The sequence below is a fragment of the Pseudorca crassidens genome, chromosome 18 (assembly GCF_039906515.1).
Source record: "Pseudorca crassidens isolate mPseCra1 chromosome 18, mPseCra1.hap1, whole genome shotgun sequence".
Classification (NCBI taxonomy): domain Eukaryota; kingdom Metazoa; phylum Chordata; class Mammalia; order Artiodactyla; family Delphinidae; genus Pseudorca; species Pseudorca crassidens.
Genome location: NC_090313.1, coordinates 76703025 through 76716706, shown reverse-complemented (window position 1 = coordinate 76716706; position 13682 = coordinate 76703025). Strand labels below are relative to the sequence as shown.

The following is a 13682-nucleotide window of genomic DNA, read 5'->3' as shown; positions in this document are numbered from 1 at the left end:
GCCGCTGCCGCCTAACACTGGGAGCCCCGCTGACCACAGGTCACTTGTGTTTTTACAATGAAGTGACAGATCACAAGGCGCTCGCTCAGATGCGGGCAGGGCCCCAAGACTAGTTTTCAGATTGTGCATTTTACAAATGTGACCACTCCCCAAGATTCCTTGTACCCTGGAGTTTTTGTTTTCAGGGTACGATGCTGTTTCCCTAGATCGTGCGTTGGTAATACAGCTTTGCAGCTGAGGTGTAAGAGAGCAATGAAGTGACACTTAAACATAATTCCATCCTCCCCTCAGGGAGCAAGGTGTTCACTACGTTACCCCGTGACGTTTGCATCCCGTGAGTGTGCTGGGTGCCTTCCTTGCACCTACATGTGCTAAACCTCTTTGAGTGGCTTATTACATGTTGACTGCTCAAGTACAGGACAATCCAAAGCCCCGGGAACACCTGTGCTGGACTCACTGTGCCTTTAGGGCTTGAACAACACGTAAAAATAACAAGCTTTTGAAAGGAATATAATACAACACACATAGCTGGAAGCCATCCTGTTGGTGAAATAACATACGTTGTCTCTACTTGTGCTACTTGACCACGGAGAGGAAACACAATTGCTTTAGGGTTCTTCTACTTTTTTTTTTCTTTTTTTTTGCGGTACGCGGGCCTCTCACTGCCGCGGCCTCTCCCGCTGCGGAGCACAGGCTCCGGACGCGCAGGCTCAGCGGCCATGGCTCACGGGCCCAGCCGCTCCACGGCATGTGGGATCTTCCCGGACCGGGGCACGAACCCGTGTCCCCTGCATCGGCAGGCAGACTCTCAACCACTGCGCCACCAGGGAAGCCCCTACTTTTTTGTTTTTTAAACTCTCACCTCAATGCCTTCTACTCTCCTACTTCAGAGTTCCCTCATTTCATGTTGAGTGTAGTTACATGTAGAAATATTTCAATGTCTGATGTTTCTGTTGGTTGATTTAATGGGAAAGAGAGATTGTCACAGTAATTCTAGCAAACAGTGCCCCATGCATTGCTCCAAGAAATTCTCATGTATTAACTCACTGATTCCTCACAGTGGCCCTATGAGGAAGATACTATTTTTGTTTTTGTTTTCTAGATGAGTACACTGAGGCATCTCTCAGTAAGTTAGCAAAGTTACATACCCAGTAAGAGAGAGAGCTGAGATTCCAGCCCAGGCAGTCTGGCTCCCAAGTCCTTGTCTTAACTAGTACTCTGCTGACTGCTGTCTTAGAAGGGAATCAAATGTGTAAAATTCAGGCCAGATTTAAGCTTTTTCAAAATGTGACATTTTGGTCTATTTCTATTTCGAACTCCAATACTCAAAAGTAGTATTTTCTAAGGATTTTGGAGAAGAACTTTTAATCTAGTAGGAATTTGACATTACAAGCTCATCACTGCAAGGTGGAATGCTCAGGGGATGCGGGTGAGTAGCTAGAGCCTGGCTTTCCTAAGTGCATGGGCTGAAGCCTGAAGTGTTGGGTCATTGCTCTTGTATTGGATGAAACATAACTTTTCTTAATCCTATTCACTGGCCAGGATTCAACCACTGGGAAAGGTCAAAAGTCAATAAACTCATGGAGTCATAGAAGTAATGTTTATTGTAAATTTTTTTCTGCTTGTGCCTCCAACGAATGTTTATTAAAAGTAAGATTAGCTTTTAAAAGATTGGGGTAGGCGGTCTTGAAACTGGTCTTCTGGCTCTTGCCATGAGGCCAAAGGTGATGTGTCGACCCCATCGACCTTGAGATGATATTTGATTGGTAAGTTGTCCTTTACTGATGGATTTCCATTTAGATTCTAGAGGAATATTTTTTAAAGTCTTTAAAGGACAGATAATTCAGCGACTTAAAGGGAAGTGGGAAAAAGAGTATACGCAGAGGAACTGCAGCCGTGCTGTTTAGATGCTTACAGGGCTGCAAAATCACCAGCGTTGCAAGTCCCCGACTCCCCACCCCCGCGGAAAGCCACGGTCATGGTCGCAGCAGTCCTGGGTTCGGGGATAGAATTCAGATGAGTTTCAGCCGCCTTGTGGTATGAGCTACTCGATGGAATGTAGGAATGAATGGCCGCTCGTTTTCATCTCGGTTTTGTTTTCATGTTGTGACTTTATTTGTATCCTTATATTCGGAGACATTTTCATCCTAGCTCTGTTAGGGATCAGGTGGGTTGGGAAGATGAAGACAGAGTGCTAACTCAAGTCTGGCCCAAGGCACCATTTTTCATGGCCAGTCAGTGCCTTGCAAGTATTCAGATCACCTGATCTTGCGTATCAGTATTGCCTTAAAGGGACAAGGCTCATGACTTGTGGACGGAGACAGTGGACTGAAGCTCCCGCCATCTCCCCCATCCACTCCTGGCTTCTGATCTAGTCCAGGGTCTGTCCTCCTCCAGGAAGGGGTTGTTACCATCTGCTGTGTTACACGTTAGTTTCCTGTCGCTGCCACAACAAATGACACAAACGTAGCGGGTTAAAGCAACACGAAGCTCTTAGGTTCCAGTTCTGTAGGTCGGAAGTCTGCTCTGGGTCTCACCCACATCATGATGTCAGCCAGACAGCCTTCCTTTTTAGAACATTCTAGGAGGTTCTAGAGGAGACTCCATTCCTTGCCTTCTAGAGGCTCCCGGAGTCCCTTGGTTTATGACCACCTCTCCTCTATCTTCAGAGCGTCTTTGGCCATTTGTCTGTACTCATATCTCCCTCTGACCATAACTGGGGAAGGATCTCTTCCTTTTGTGCTTTTAAAGACCTGTGTGATTAAATCGGGCCCATTTGCATAATTCAGGTTAATCTCCCCAAGTCAAGGGCATTGATTTAATCACACCAGAAAAGCCCCTTTGCCATATAAAGTAACGTATTCACTGGTCCAGGTATTAGGACCTGGATGTCACTGAGGAGGGCGGTTACTCTGCCCACCACAACTGCCTTCAGGAATTTTTTTAATAAAATGACTTTAAGTGAATAACTGTCCAGGGCAAACAGTTCTATTGACTTTTCCACTGCTGAGGGGATATAGTTCCAAACCCGCTGTGCAGTGGTCCTTGAATCTGGTTTTAATGGATCTTTCTGGACTCACTCCCGACACTGGCTTGTTGTCTAGCTGGGCTGGTCTCCCCACCGGCAGTGAGAAGGCAGGCCTTGAGCATTTACAGATGGCTGGGCTGTGTTTCCACTTTCGTCGTAACTTCCTGCCCACCTTCTGTTTGTGCTTTAGGACCCCGTTCAGATTTCCACTGGCCACCAGAGCTTCCCCGGCTCTTCTTGCTCGTTTCTTGTTCATAGTTTTCCAAATGGACTCTTTATCCATCCATTTATTTTGACACCTGTTGTTCTATTTTGCATTATTGATGTGTGTGTGTTTGTGTATGTCTTCTCTCAGATCCTGAGCTACTGGGCTTCAAATAGCTCTCTGTGTGTTAATTACAGAGCTACGTCATTGCCTTGAAGATTCTGGATTTTTGTGGCGTAGAATCTTGGCCTCCCTTGAATTAGCAGCCGCCTGATTTCTCTGAAACTGGGCTTAAATGATTTGGAACCTGTATTCTAAGACCGTGAAAGTAGCTAATCTTATGCTAAAATTAAGAAGTACAGACTAATCGTAAGAAGTACAGACTGAGTCATGCAGAGTTGAAATGTGCCCTTTGAAAATGACAGTGTGTCTTCTGTGTTCTTTATTTAAAACTAGCTGTTGATTCAGGCGCATAGTACACTTCTCAATCTCATTGGTTATTTGACAAAAAGATAGTCTTTTACTTTTTCTGTGTTGAATGTGGTTAACTTACCTCCTTTGCTCCCTGCTCTTTGCCCCCAAGTGTGTTCTGTGACCCTTACTGGCTTTACATGCTCTCGTACAGAATTCCACCAAAGCGCCTCTCAAGAGATCGAATGTGGAGAAAGTAACTAATGTGCAGATCCTGGTACTCTTTGGCATCCTCCTGGTCATGGCCTTGGTGAGCTCGGTGGGAGCCCTGTACTGGAATGGGTCTCAAGGAGGAAAGAACTGGTACATCAAGAAGATGGGTAAGTGGCGAATGGACTCCTTGTTGAAGCTGACCATCCTTCCAAGTGTGATGTACGTGTGCGGGCCGTGCCCTCCTCCTCCGCCCGTTGGCTGTTGTAGACAATGCCCACCCTTCAAGAACCGAAAGATGAGTCACATGGCGCAGTGAAGGTGGACACATTTGGGGATCATTTTATATTCAGATGATTTTTTAAAGATTTTATTTATTATTTTTGGCTGCATTCGGTCTTCGTTGCTGCGTGTGGGTTTTCTCTAGTTACGGCGAGTGGGGGCTCCTCTTCGTTGCGGTGCGCGGGCTTCTCATTGCGGTGGCTTCTCTTGTTGTGGAGCACGGGCTCTAGGCGCACGGGCTTCAGTAGTTGTGGCTTGCGGGCTCAGTAGCTGTGGCTTGCGGGCTCTAGAGCGCAGGCTCAGTAGTTGTGGCGCACGGGCTTAGTTGCTTCGCGGCATGTGGGATCTTCCTGGACCAGGGCTCGAACCCATGTCCCCTGCATTGGCAGGCGGATTCTTAACCACTGTGCCACCAGGGAAGCCCTACTTTTTTAAATCTAAGAGAAAGCATAGAAAATATGTAATTATATGGTCTTTTATAAGTTCCTATATAATTACCTTTATTGCCCTCTGCTTCTTTACGTGGATTTAATTACTGTCTGGTGTCACTTCCTGTCATCCTGGAGGATTTCCTTTATTATTTCTTGTAAGGCAGACTGGATAGCAACAAATTATCCCAATTTTTATCTTAGAGTGTCTTAATTTCTCCTTTTGTCTTGTTTTTCTTTTTTTCTTTTTTCCCGCAGTACGCGGGCCTCTCACTGCCGTGGCCTCCCCCGCTGCGGAGCACAGGCTCCGGACGCGCAGGCTCAGTGGCCACGGCCCATGGGCCCAGCCGCTCCGCGGCACGCGGGATCCTCCCGGACCGGGGCACGAACCTGCGTCCCCCGCACCGGCAGGTGGACTCCCAACCACCGCGCCACCAAGGAAGCCCTCCTTTGTTGTTTTTTTTTTTTTTTTGCGATACGCGGGCCTCTCACCGTTGTGGCCTCTCCCGTCGCGGAGCACAGGCTCCGGACGCGCAGCCTCAGCGGCCATGGCTCACGGGCCCAGCCGCTCCGCGGCACGCGGGATCCTCCCGGACCGGGGCACGAACCTGCGTCCCCCGCACCGGCAGGTGGACTCCCAACCACCGCGCCACCAAGGAAGCCCTCCTTTGTTTTTGAAGGATAGTTTTGCTGATACAGAATTCTTGTAGGAATTCTTGGTTGACATTCTTTTCTTTTCAGTACTTTGAATATACCATCCTCTTTCCTTCTGACCTCCACTGTACCGATGAGGTCAGCTGTTACTCTTACTGAGTTTTCCCTTGTACGTGAGTCATTTTTTTATTGCTGCTTTCAACGTCTTCGTTGGTTTTCAGTAGTTTTGAGTTTATCCTGTTTGAAGTTTGTTGAGGTTTTTGGATATGCACATTAATAGTTTTCATCAAGCTTGTTTTTGACAATTTTGTCCAGTTTTATTGCTTTTTGTTTTGAGAGAAGATTTGCCAATCTCCTTACACAGCAATTCCAGAAGAATAAAATTTAATGACAAAAGTTTTTTGAATAATAAATTTGAATTTTAAAACTTTGGGATATTTTCTCGGGATGATTATTATTTCCATCTTTGTATATATTTTAATTAAACTGATGGAAACATCTTTTTCCCCTTTTCTAGTTACGTCATGTAGAAAACTCACACATTTTGAACTGCCCAGGAGTGTCCTTGTTGCTGCTTTACAGATGTGGGAAATGTGACTGGGACCTCAGTTGTAGCTTGGGTCAAAATCCTTGATTTTGGTTCTTAAAATCTGGATTTCAACCGTGTTGTATGTTTAGCGTCAAATGTGAAGACAGATACATTTGTTTACACGTTAGTTCCAAAATATCATGGTCTGGGTAAATAAACAGCATTGACACTATACTGGTATACAAGCTTTGTGGAAACTGTCATTTAAATTGCTCAGATAATGTCAAACTCCAGTACAGGGTGTGTGATTTACAGTGGAAGAATTAATTAATTGATTAATTAATTTATTTATTTTTGGCCCCATTCATAATGCTTTGTGCCTTGTTACCTTATTTAAAATATTTTATTTTATTTTATTTATTTTTGGCTGTGTTGGGTCTTCGTTGCCGTGCGCGGGCTTCTCATTGCGGTGGCTTCTCTTGTTGCAGAGCCTGGGCTCTAGGCGCGCAGGCTTCAATGGTTGTGATACGAGGGCTCAGTAGTTGTGGCTCGTGGGCTCTAGAGCGCAGGCTCAGTAGTTGTAGCGCACGGGCTTAGTTGCTCCATGGGATGTGGGATCTTCCCAGACCAGGGCTCGAACCCATGTCCGCTGCATTGGCAGGCGGATTCTTTTTTTTTTTTTTTTTTTGCGGTACGCGGGCCTCTCACTGTCGTGGCCTCTCCCGTTGCGGAGCACAGGCTCTGGACGCGCAGGCTCAGTGCCCATGGCTCACGGGCCCAGCCGCACCGCGGCATGTGGGATCTTCCCGGACCAGGGCACGAACCCATGTCCCCTTCATCGTCAGGCGGACTCTCAACCACTGCGCCACCAGGGAAGTCCCCTGTCCTTTTTTCTGCATCCGTTTTAGTTAGCTGCCCTCTCTCTATCTTCCAGGACTTGTCTGTAGCCTCTTCTGGGCGGCCTTCAGTGACTGGGCCTCCGCATCAAAACCCTTGTGCCTCGGTTTCCTCAGTGCCCTGTGAAGGCCTTGTTAGCCCGTGTGCCCTGCGGCACGGTCACCCCCCTACCCCGCAGCCTCCTCTGGGAAGCCAGCTCTGTGTTGGAAGGAATTGTGGCATCACGGTCTTTGTACCCACAGTTCATGCCACAGAGTAGGTGCTCAGTAACTATTTTAACTTGAATCTCTAAATGTATACTTAAGCCAATAAACTTTTCTGTGAACATCTTTCAGAAAAATTCCAGCATCGTAAAGTACAAGGAAACTGAGCAGAGACTAAGCTCTGCAGATATTCTGGTTTTCTTCCACAGACACGAGCTCAGACAATTTTGGATATAACCTGTTGACCTTCATCATCTTGTACAACAATCTGATTCCCATCAGTCTACTGGTGACCCTCGAGGTTGTGAAGTACACACAAGCCCTCTTCATAAACTGGGTGAGTGTCACACCTGGCTGGAAGCTGAGGTGCTGGGCACGTGTCAGCTGCTATTTCCTAATACCCTCCTGGAGCCTCAGTGATGGAATTCAGCTCCCAGAAAAGGAAGAACGTCGTTAATTACGATTCAGTCTGGGAGTTGAACTGCCTGGAGAATGGGCAAGGGTGTCCCTGAGCCAGTGGTATCTGTGACTAGTCACCTAATGTCTTCTTGGGCTGTGAAATGGGCAGGGCAGGGGCTCTGAGGAGAATCAGTGGAGAAATGGAGCAGAATGTGTAGCAGGTGCCTGTCTTCTGGGGAGGGGGGATGAAGTCGCTGCAGCTGTTCATGCTTTAAATTCTCCTTAGTGCTGAAGTCACGTTCTCTTAAGTGTGTCTACTTACGTGTCCCCTATCTGTCAAAATTCATGGTGACAGTAAATTTGGATTCTATTGCAAGAGTCGAGGTGGAATTTTCAAGGAACTGCCATGGCCATTAAACACCAGACCTCAGCAGCCAGTATTTGGAGACCAGACGCTTTGATGTGCGTTTTTTATTTGAGCTTCACAACAATCCTGTGAATGAGGCGTTCGCTAAACTCGGAAGTGTGAGTTAGTCTAGGTCAGGAGATGATCACCTTGAAGCCAAATCATCTAGATATAAATAAATCCCATGCTTTCCTCTGTATCTCAGTGTTTCTCTACACTAATAGACACTGTATGTTCACCCCCAGATGAAAAACTAACATTTATATTGAGTTGTATGTTTTTAGTTTCTTCTTAATGGAAATGAGGAATCGGTGGTAGATAATTTCTGAAGTGCCCCACTTCTCTCTTTCAGGACACAGATATGTATTATCTAGGAAATGACACTCCTGCCATGGCCAGGACATCAAACCTTAATGAAGAGCTTGGGCAGGTGAGAGCCTCTTTGGGGACTTTGGGAACGGTGTATGAACACGGTGGCAGACAAGTGTTGGAAGAACCACGGAGAGATTTTGCAAAAATAGTTCTCCATAAAGGTGGTTTTGATGTCTATAAGAGCTCTGTAGTACTTGGAGGTACTATTAAATACAAATGTTAATTGATTTTGACTTACTTTTTGAGGCATGGGTATATCTTATCAGCTGGAAGATTCCTGCGACAAATTTAGTGCAAAAAAATACAGTGCAACATTACTTTGGACTCTTAAAATTGTTAATCAGGGGCAAGTAAAGGGAAAATAATGGTTAAGATCCTCAGATATTGGGTAATCGTACAGAATATGTGGGGGCTGATTTGAAGGACATAAATCCATACAGTCTCTCACGTGTTCCAGGTTTTATCTCTGGAACATTTCAGGGAACCGGTTTCTTTCCCACCATCACCCTTAACCCCCTGCTGCCTTTACTGATGCATTATGTCTTCATCTTCTGTTGAAATCACTGCAAGGAATACCTCTTTTGAATGCATTGCAATTACAGATCATAATTTCATTTTATAAATCTTATGTGAACCTCCCAACAACCCCGGGAGGTGAGTGCGGTATATATATGTATCAGATGAAATTTACCTCCTGTTTGAAGCCTTCTCCAGACTTCCAGGAAAGTTAATTTATCTCTCTTCAGTGTTTCCATAACAATTTTTCCAAACATAAATGCAGTAAAGTAAGAGGTGTGGTAGTAATATATGTCCATTTCCATCCTGGGGCTTTAGAGCCCATTCGAAGGTGTGGACGTGCCTGAGACACGGTCTTTGGTCGCCTCTGTCATTTTAGCACAACGCTTAGTATAACTGTGTTCTCAGTTGCCGTTGAACTGGACCTGAAAGATTGAACGATTCAACATACTCAAGCACCCAGGATGAAATAGTTCATCCTAATTGGGAATAGGGCAAGTTTTCATGGGGGAGTTAGTTTTGAGTTGGGACTTAAAGGATAACTTAGTGTTCAGTAGACACAAGGATAGAAAATGCTAATAATTCCTTATTATAAAATGTCATTTTTAAATATTTTCATATCATCTTTAATTTTTTAAGAAAGAGGCAGAAAGAAATACTGCTTATTGGAAGGCTGATCCCACTGAGCTTTTTGTACCCCTAGACTTGCTGCATATAAAACTTATATAAAAACTTACTATTTATAGTTAAAGCATTCACTATCCACAGTGTACTGATTTCATATTTCTAGGTACTATTTGACTTCTTTAGGATCATTAATAATCTTTCTTAAAGGGCCTTGAATTGCTTTAAAAATAATTCTCAGTGTATTTGCTTATAGTGTATCAGTAAGAAAAAGTACAGTACACACTTCATGGTATTAATCCCTCTTCTACAAAGCGGGGCAATGTGGCTTCCCCAGAACAGTTCTTGGGGATCACTGGAGTCTCCCTCACATCCTGCCGCGATCATGACCCCTCTTTAGAAAATCCCTGAGAAACTGGAATCTTTCCTGGAGACAATTCTGTTGATTCCTCCCTCTCACCCATCCATGATGTAATTTCCCAGAAAGTTACACGTAGAATGATGTTACTTATCTTCTGGCCAAAACTTTTATTTCATAGACATGGAAATTGAGTCCAAGTAGGGTGAGGTGGCTTTTCCTGAGCCCACAGGGCTGGTTAGTATCCAGAGCCTGACCTGGGCTCTCTTCCTTTGTGGTCCTGAGTCCTTTCTCCCCCTCCCTCTCACAGCATCCCCCCCGGGGGACGAAACTCACACAGCACACGTACATTTGGGTTCATCTCTTTTGCAGTTAATCATGTCAAAATGGTTTGCTTATTAACCTCCACAGGAATTTCTCTTTTCACCTTTGTATATTGAGAGCTTAGTGTGTTATATGTGTAAAACTTCGTGCCTTGGAAAGTTATATAATCTGTAGCAGTTCCAAGCTGCCTTCACGTAACCTCACTGTGATCGTGATCGAGAGGCTTCGTGTTTGTTCCGTGCTGTTTCAGGATAGGTCTTCTTAGCCCGACTAGGGGATGGATTCTGAGAAAGAAATATATTGTGGTTGCTAAAGTCTGAGCTTGTTGTCTTGACATATTGGACACAAGAACGAATTCTGTATAAGGGTCACTGGGATGCCTAGTGGCAGGACTTGGTTCTTACAGATCTGAAATGGATCCAGAGCTGTTACTGAAGCCTCCTTTGTACATTTCCACACAATTGGACTCTAGAATTGGTTATTGAAATGGTTTTTAAGTGGCCTAAGCATTAAAGTATATTAATTTTTTTAATATATAATTATTACGTATAACATATAATTATAAAATATATTTTGCTCGCTTAAGGGAACTTACCTTTGAAAACTAATACAGCTTTTGAAAAGCGCAGAAGACAAGACTTCATTTGTTGGCCTCTTACGTTCTCGGTGTATGTTTCCCTTTCTCTGATTTAGGTAAAATACCTGTTTTCTGACAAAACTGGAACTCTCACATGCAATATCATGAACTTCAAGAAGTGTAGCATTGCTGGGGTAACCTATGGGTGAGTGTCTTGATCACTTCCTGAAAATTTTATTTGTATTCTTCCAACAAAATAAGTTTATCTTTAGCTGCTTCGTCAAATACCTTGACTCTCTGATACTTTGAAAGGACATTTGTAAGGGATGTAGATGTGTAATTACTGCTGACGGTGTTTAAAACTGAATGGGTCCCAATTTAGACCAGCTAAAGCATGGTTTATTCCTGCAAATACTAACCGAGTGAGAAATCTCAAGGAATCTATAAATTTATATTTCTAATCTAATTATACATTTCTTACTCATGTTTCGATCTGAACGCCATTTTTTTTTAAATTGAGGTATAATGGACATGTAAAGTTATATTAGTTTTGGGTGTACAACATAATGATTTGATATTTGTGTATATTGCAAAACGATCACCACAGTAAATCTAGTTAACTTGTCAGCATACATAATTAGAAATTCTTTTTTTCTTGTAATGGAATTTGTAAGATTTACCCTCCTGGCAATTTTCAAGTTTGCAATAGAGCATTTAAAAAAATTTTTTTAACAGTTTTTTTAAAAAAATTATAAATGTATGTAATTATTTATTTTTGGCTGCGTTGGGTCTTCGCTGCTGTGCGCAGGCTTTCTCTAGTTGCGGCGAGCGGGGGCGACTCTTCGTGGCAGTGCACGGGCTTCTCGTTGCGGGGGCTTCTCTTGTTGCAGAGCACGGGCTCTCGGCAAAGGGCCTCAGTAGTGGTGGCTCACGGGCTCAGTAGTTGTGGCTCGTGGGCTCTAGAGTGCAGGCTCAGTAGTTGTGGCACATGGGCTTAGTTGCTCCACAGCATGTGGGATCTTCTCGGACCAGGGCTCGAACCCATGACCCCTGTGTTGGCAGGTGGATTCTTAACCACTGTGCCACCAGGGAAGTCCCTGTAATAGAACATTATTAACTATAGTCACCATGCTGTATGTTACATCCTCATGCCTTATTTATTTTATATCTGGAAGTTTGTACCTTTTGACCCCCTTCACCCATTTCACCCACCCCCATCCCTGCATCTGGCAATTACCAACCTGTTTTCTTTATCTTTGAGCTTGGTTGTTGTTGTTTTTAGATTCTACGTGTAAGTGAAATCATACAGTATTTGTCTTTCTCTGTCTGACTTATTTCCTTAGCATAATGCCCTCAGGGTCCATCCATGTTGTTGAAAATGGCAAGGTTTCATTCTTTTTTATGGCTGAATAGTATTCCATTGCATATATACCATTTTCTTTATTCATTCACTCATCGATGGACACTCAGGTTGTTCCCATGTCTTGGCTATTGTAAATAATGCTGCAATGGACATGGGGGTGCATAGATATCTTTTAGAGATACTGTTTTTGTTTTTTTCAGATATATACCCAGAAGTAGAATTGGTGGGTCATATGAAAGTTCTATTTTTAATTTTTGAGGAACCGCCATACTGTTTTCCATAGTGGTTGTACCAATTTACATTCCCACCAACAGTGAACAAGGGTTCTCTTTTCTCCACATCCTTGTCAACATTTATTTCTTGTTTTTTTTTTTCTGGTAATAGCCATTCTAACAGATGTGAGGTTTTGATTTGAATTTCCCTGATGATCAGTGATGTTGAGCATCTTTTTGCATACCTGTTGGCCTGCTGTATATGTTCTTTGGAAAAATGTCTATTCAGAACTTCTGCCCATTTTTAAATTGGATTTTTTTTTTGCTATTGAGTTGTATGAGTTCTTTATGTATTTTAGATATTAACCCCTTATCAGCTTTATAATTTCTAATTTAGGATGGGAGCAAATATTTTCTCCTGTTTGGTGGGTTGCCTTTTCATTTTGTTGATGGTTTCCTGTGCTGTGCAGAAGCTTTTTAGTTTGATGTGGTCCCACTTCTTTATTTTTACTTCGCTTTTGGTGTCAGATCCAAAAACTCATCGCCAAGACCAATATCAAGGAGCTTATCACCTATGTATTCTTCTAGGAGTTTGACGGTTTCAGCTCTTACATTCAAGTCTTTTATCCATTTTGAGTTAGTTTTTGTGTATGTTGTAAGATAATAGTACAGTTTCATTCTTTTGCATGTGGTTGTCCAGTTTTCCCAACAGCATTTATTGAAGAGACTGTCCTTTCCCATTGTATATTCTTGGCTCCTTTGTCATAAATTAATTGATCATATATGCATGGGTTTGTTTCTGGGCTCGCTGTTCTATTCCATAGATCTATGTATCTGTTGTTATTCCAGTACCATACTGTTTGGACTACTATAGCTCTGTAATATAGTTTTAAATTAGGGCACGTAATGCATCCAGCTATGTTCTTATTTCTCAAGATTGTTTTGGCAAATCGGCCTCTTTTGTGGGTCTGGATAAATTTTAGGATTGTTTATTCTGTTTCTGTGGAAAGTGCCACTGGAATTTTGATAGGGATTGCATTGAGTCTGTAGATTGCTTTGGGTAGTATGGACGTTTTAGCATTATTAATTCTTACAATCCATGAGCATGGAATATCTTTCCATTTACTTGTGTCTTTTAAAACTTCTTAACGTATTACAGTTTTCAGTGTATAGATCTTTAATCTCCTTGGTTGAATTTATTCCTAGGTATTTTATTTTTTTTGATGCAGTTGTAAATGGGATTTTTTTTAAAAAATTATTTTTATTTTTGGCTGCATTGGGTCTTCGTTGCTACATGCTGGCTTTCTCTACTTGCAGAGAGAGGTGGCTACTCTTAGTTGCAGTGCGTGGGCTTCTCATTGCAGTGGCTTCTCTTGTTGAGGAGCACAGGCTCTAGGCGCACAGGCTTCAGTAGTTGTGGCTCGCAGGCTCTAGAGCGCAGGCTCAGTAGTTGTGGCACACGGGCTTAATTGCTCCGCGGCATGTGGGATCTTCCCGGACCAGGGTTCGAACCCATGTCCCTTGCATTGGCAAGCAGATCCTTAACCACTGCTCCACCAGGGAAGCCCCATAAATGGGATTTTTTTAAAAAAATTCTCTCTGTTAATTCTTTATTAATATATAGAAATGCAACAGATTTTTTGTATATTGATTTTGTATCCTGCAACTTTACTGAATTTGGTTA

General features: G+C 43.3%; 1 protein-coding gene across 2 annotated transcripts in view; it reads left to right on the top strand.

Moving 5' to 3' along the window:
* Positions 1 to 13682, top strand: part of ATP8A2 (ATPase phospholipid transporting 8A2) — a 526913-nt gene that overhangs the window by 130921 nt on the left and 382310 nt on the right. For both annotated transcript variants that reach the window (XM_067713702.1, XM_067713701.1), the window contains exons 11-14: positions 3859 to 4024; positions 7057 to 7184; positions 8005 to 8082; positions 10540 to 10628. In XM_067713702.1, the coding sequence (XP_067569803.1) occupies positions 3859 to 4024; positions 7057 to 7184; positions 8005 to 8082; positions 10540 to 10628 (461 nt within the window). The remainder of the gene's footprint in view (positions 1 to 3858; positions 4025 to 7056; positions 7185 to 8004; positions 8083 to 10539; positions 10629 to 13682) is intronic.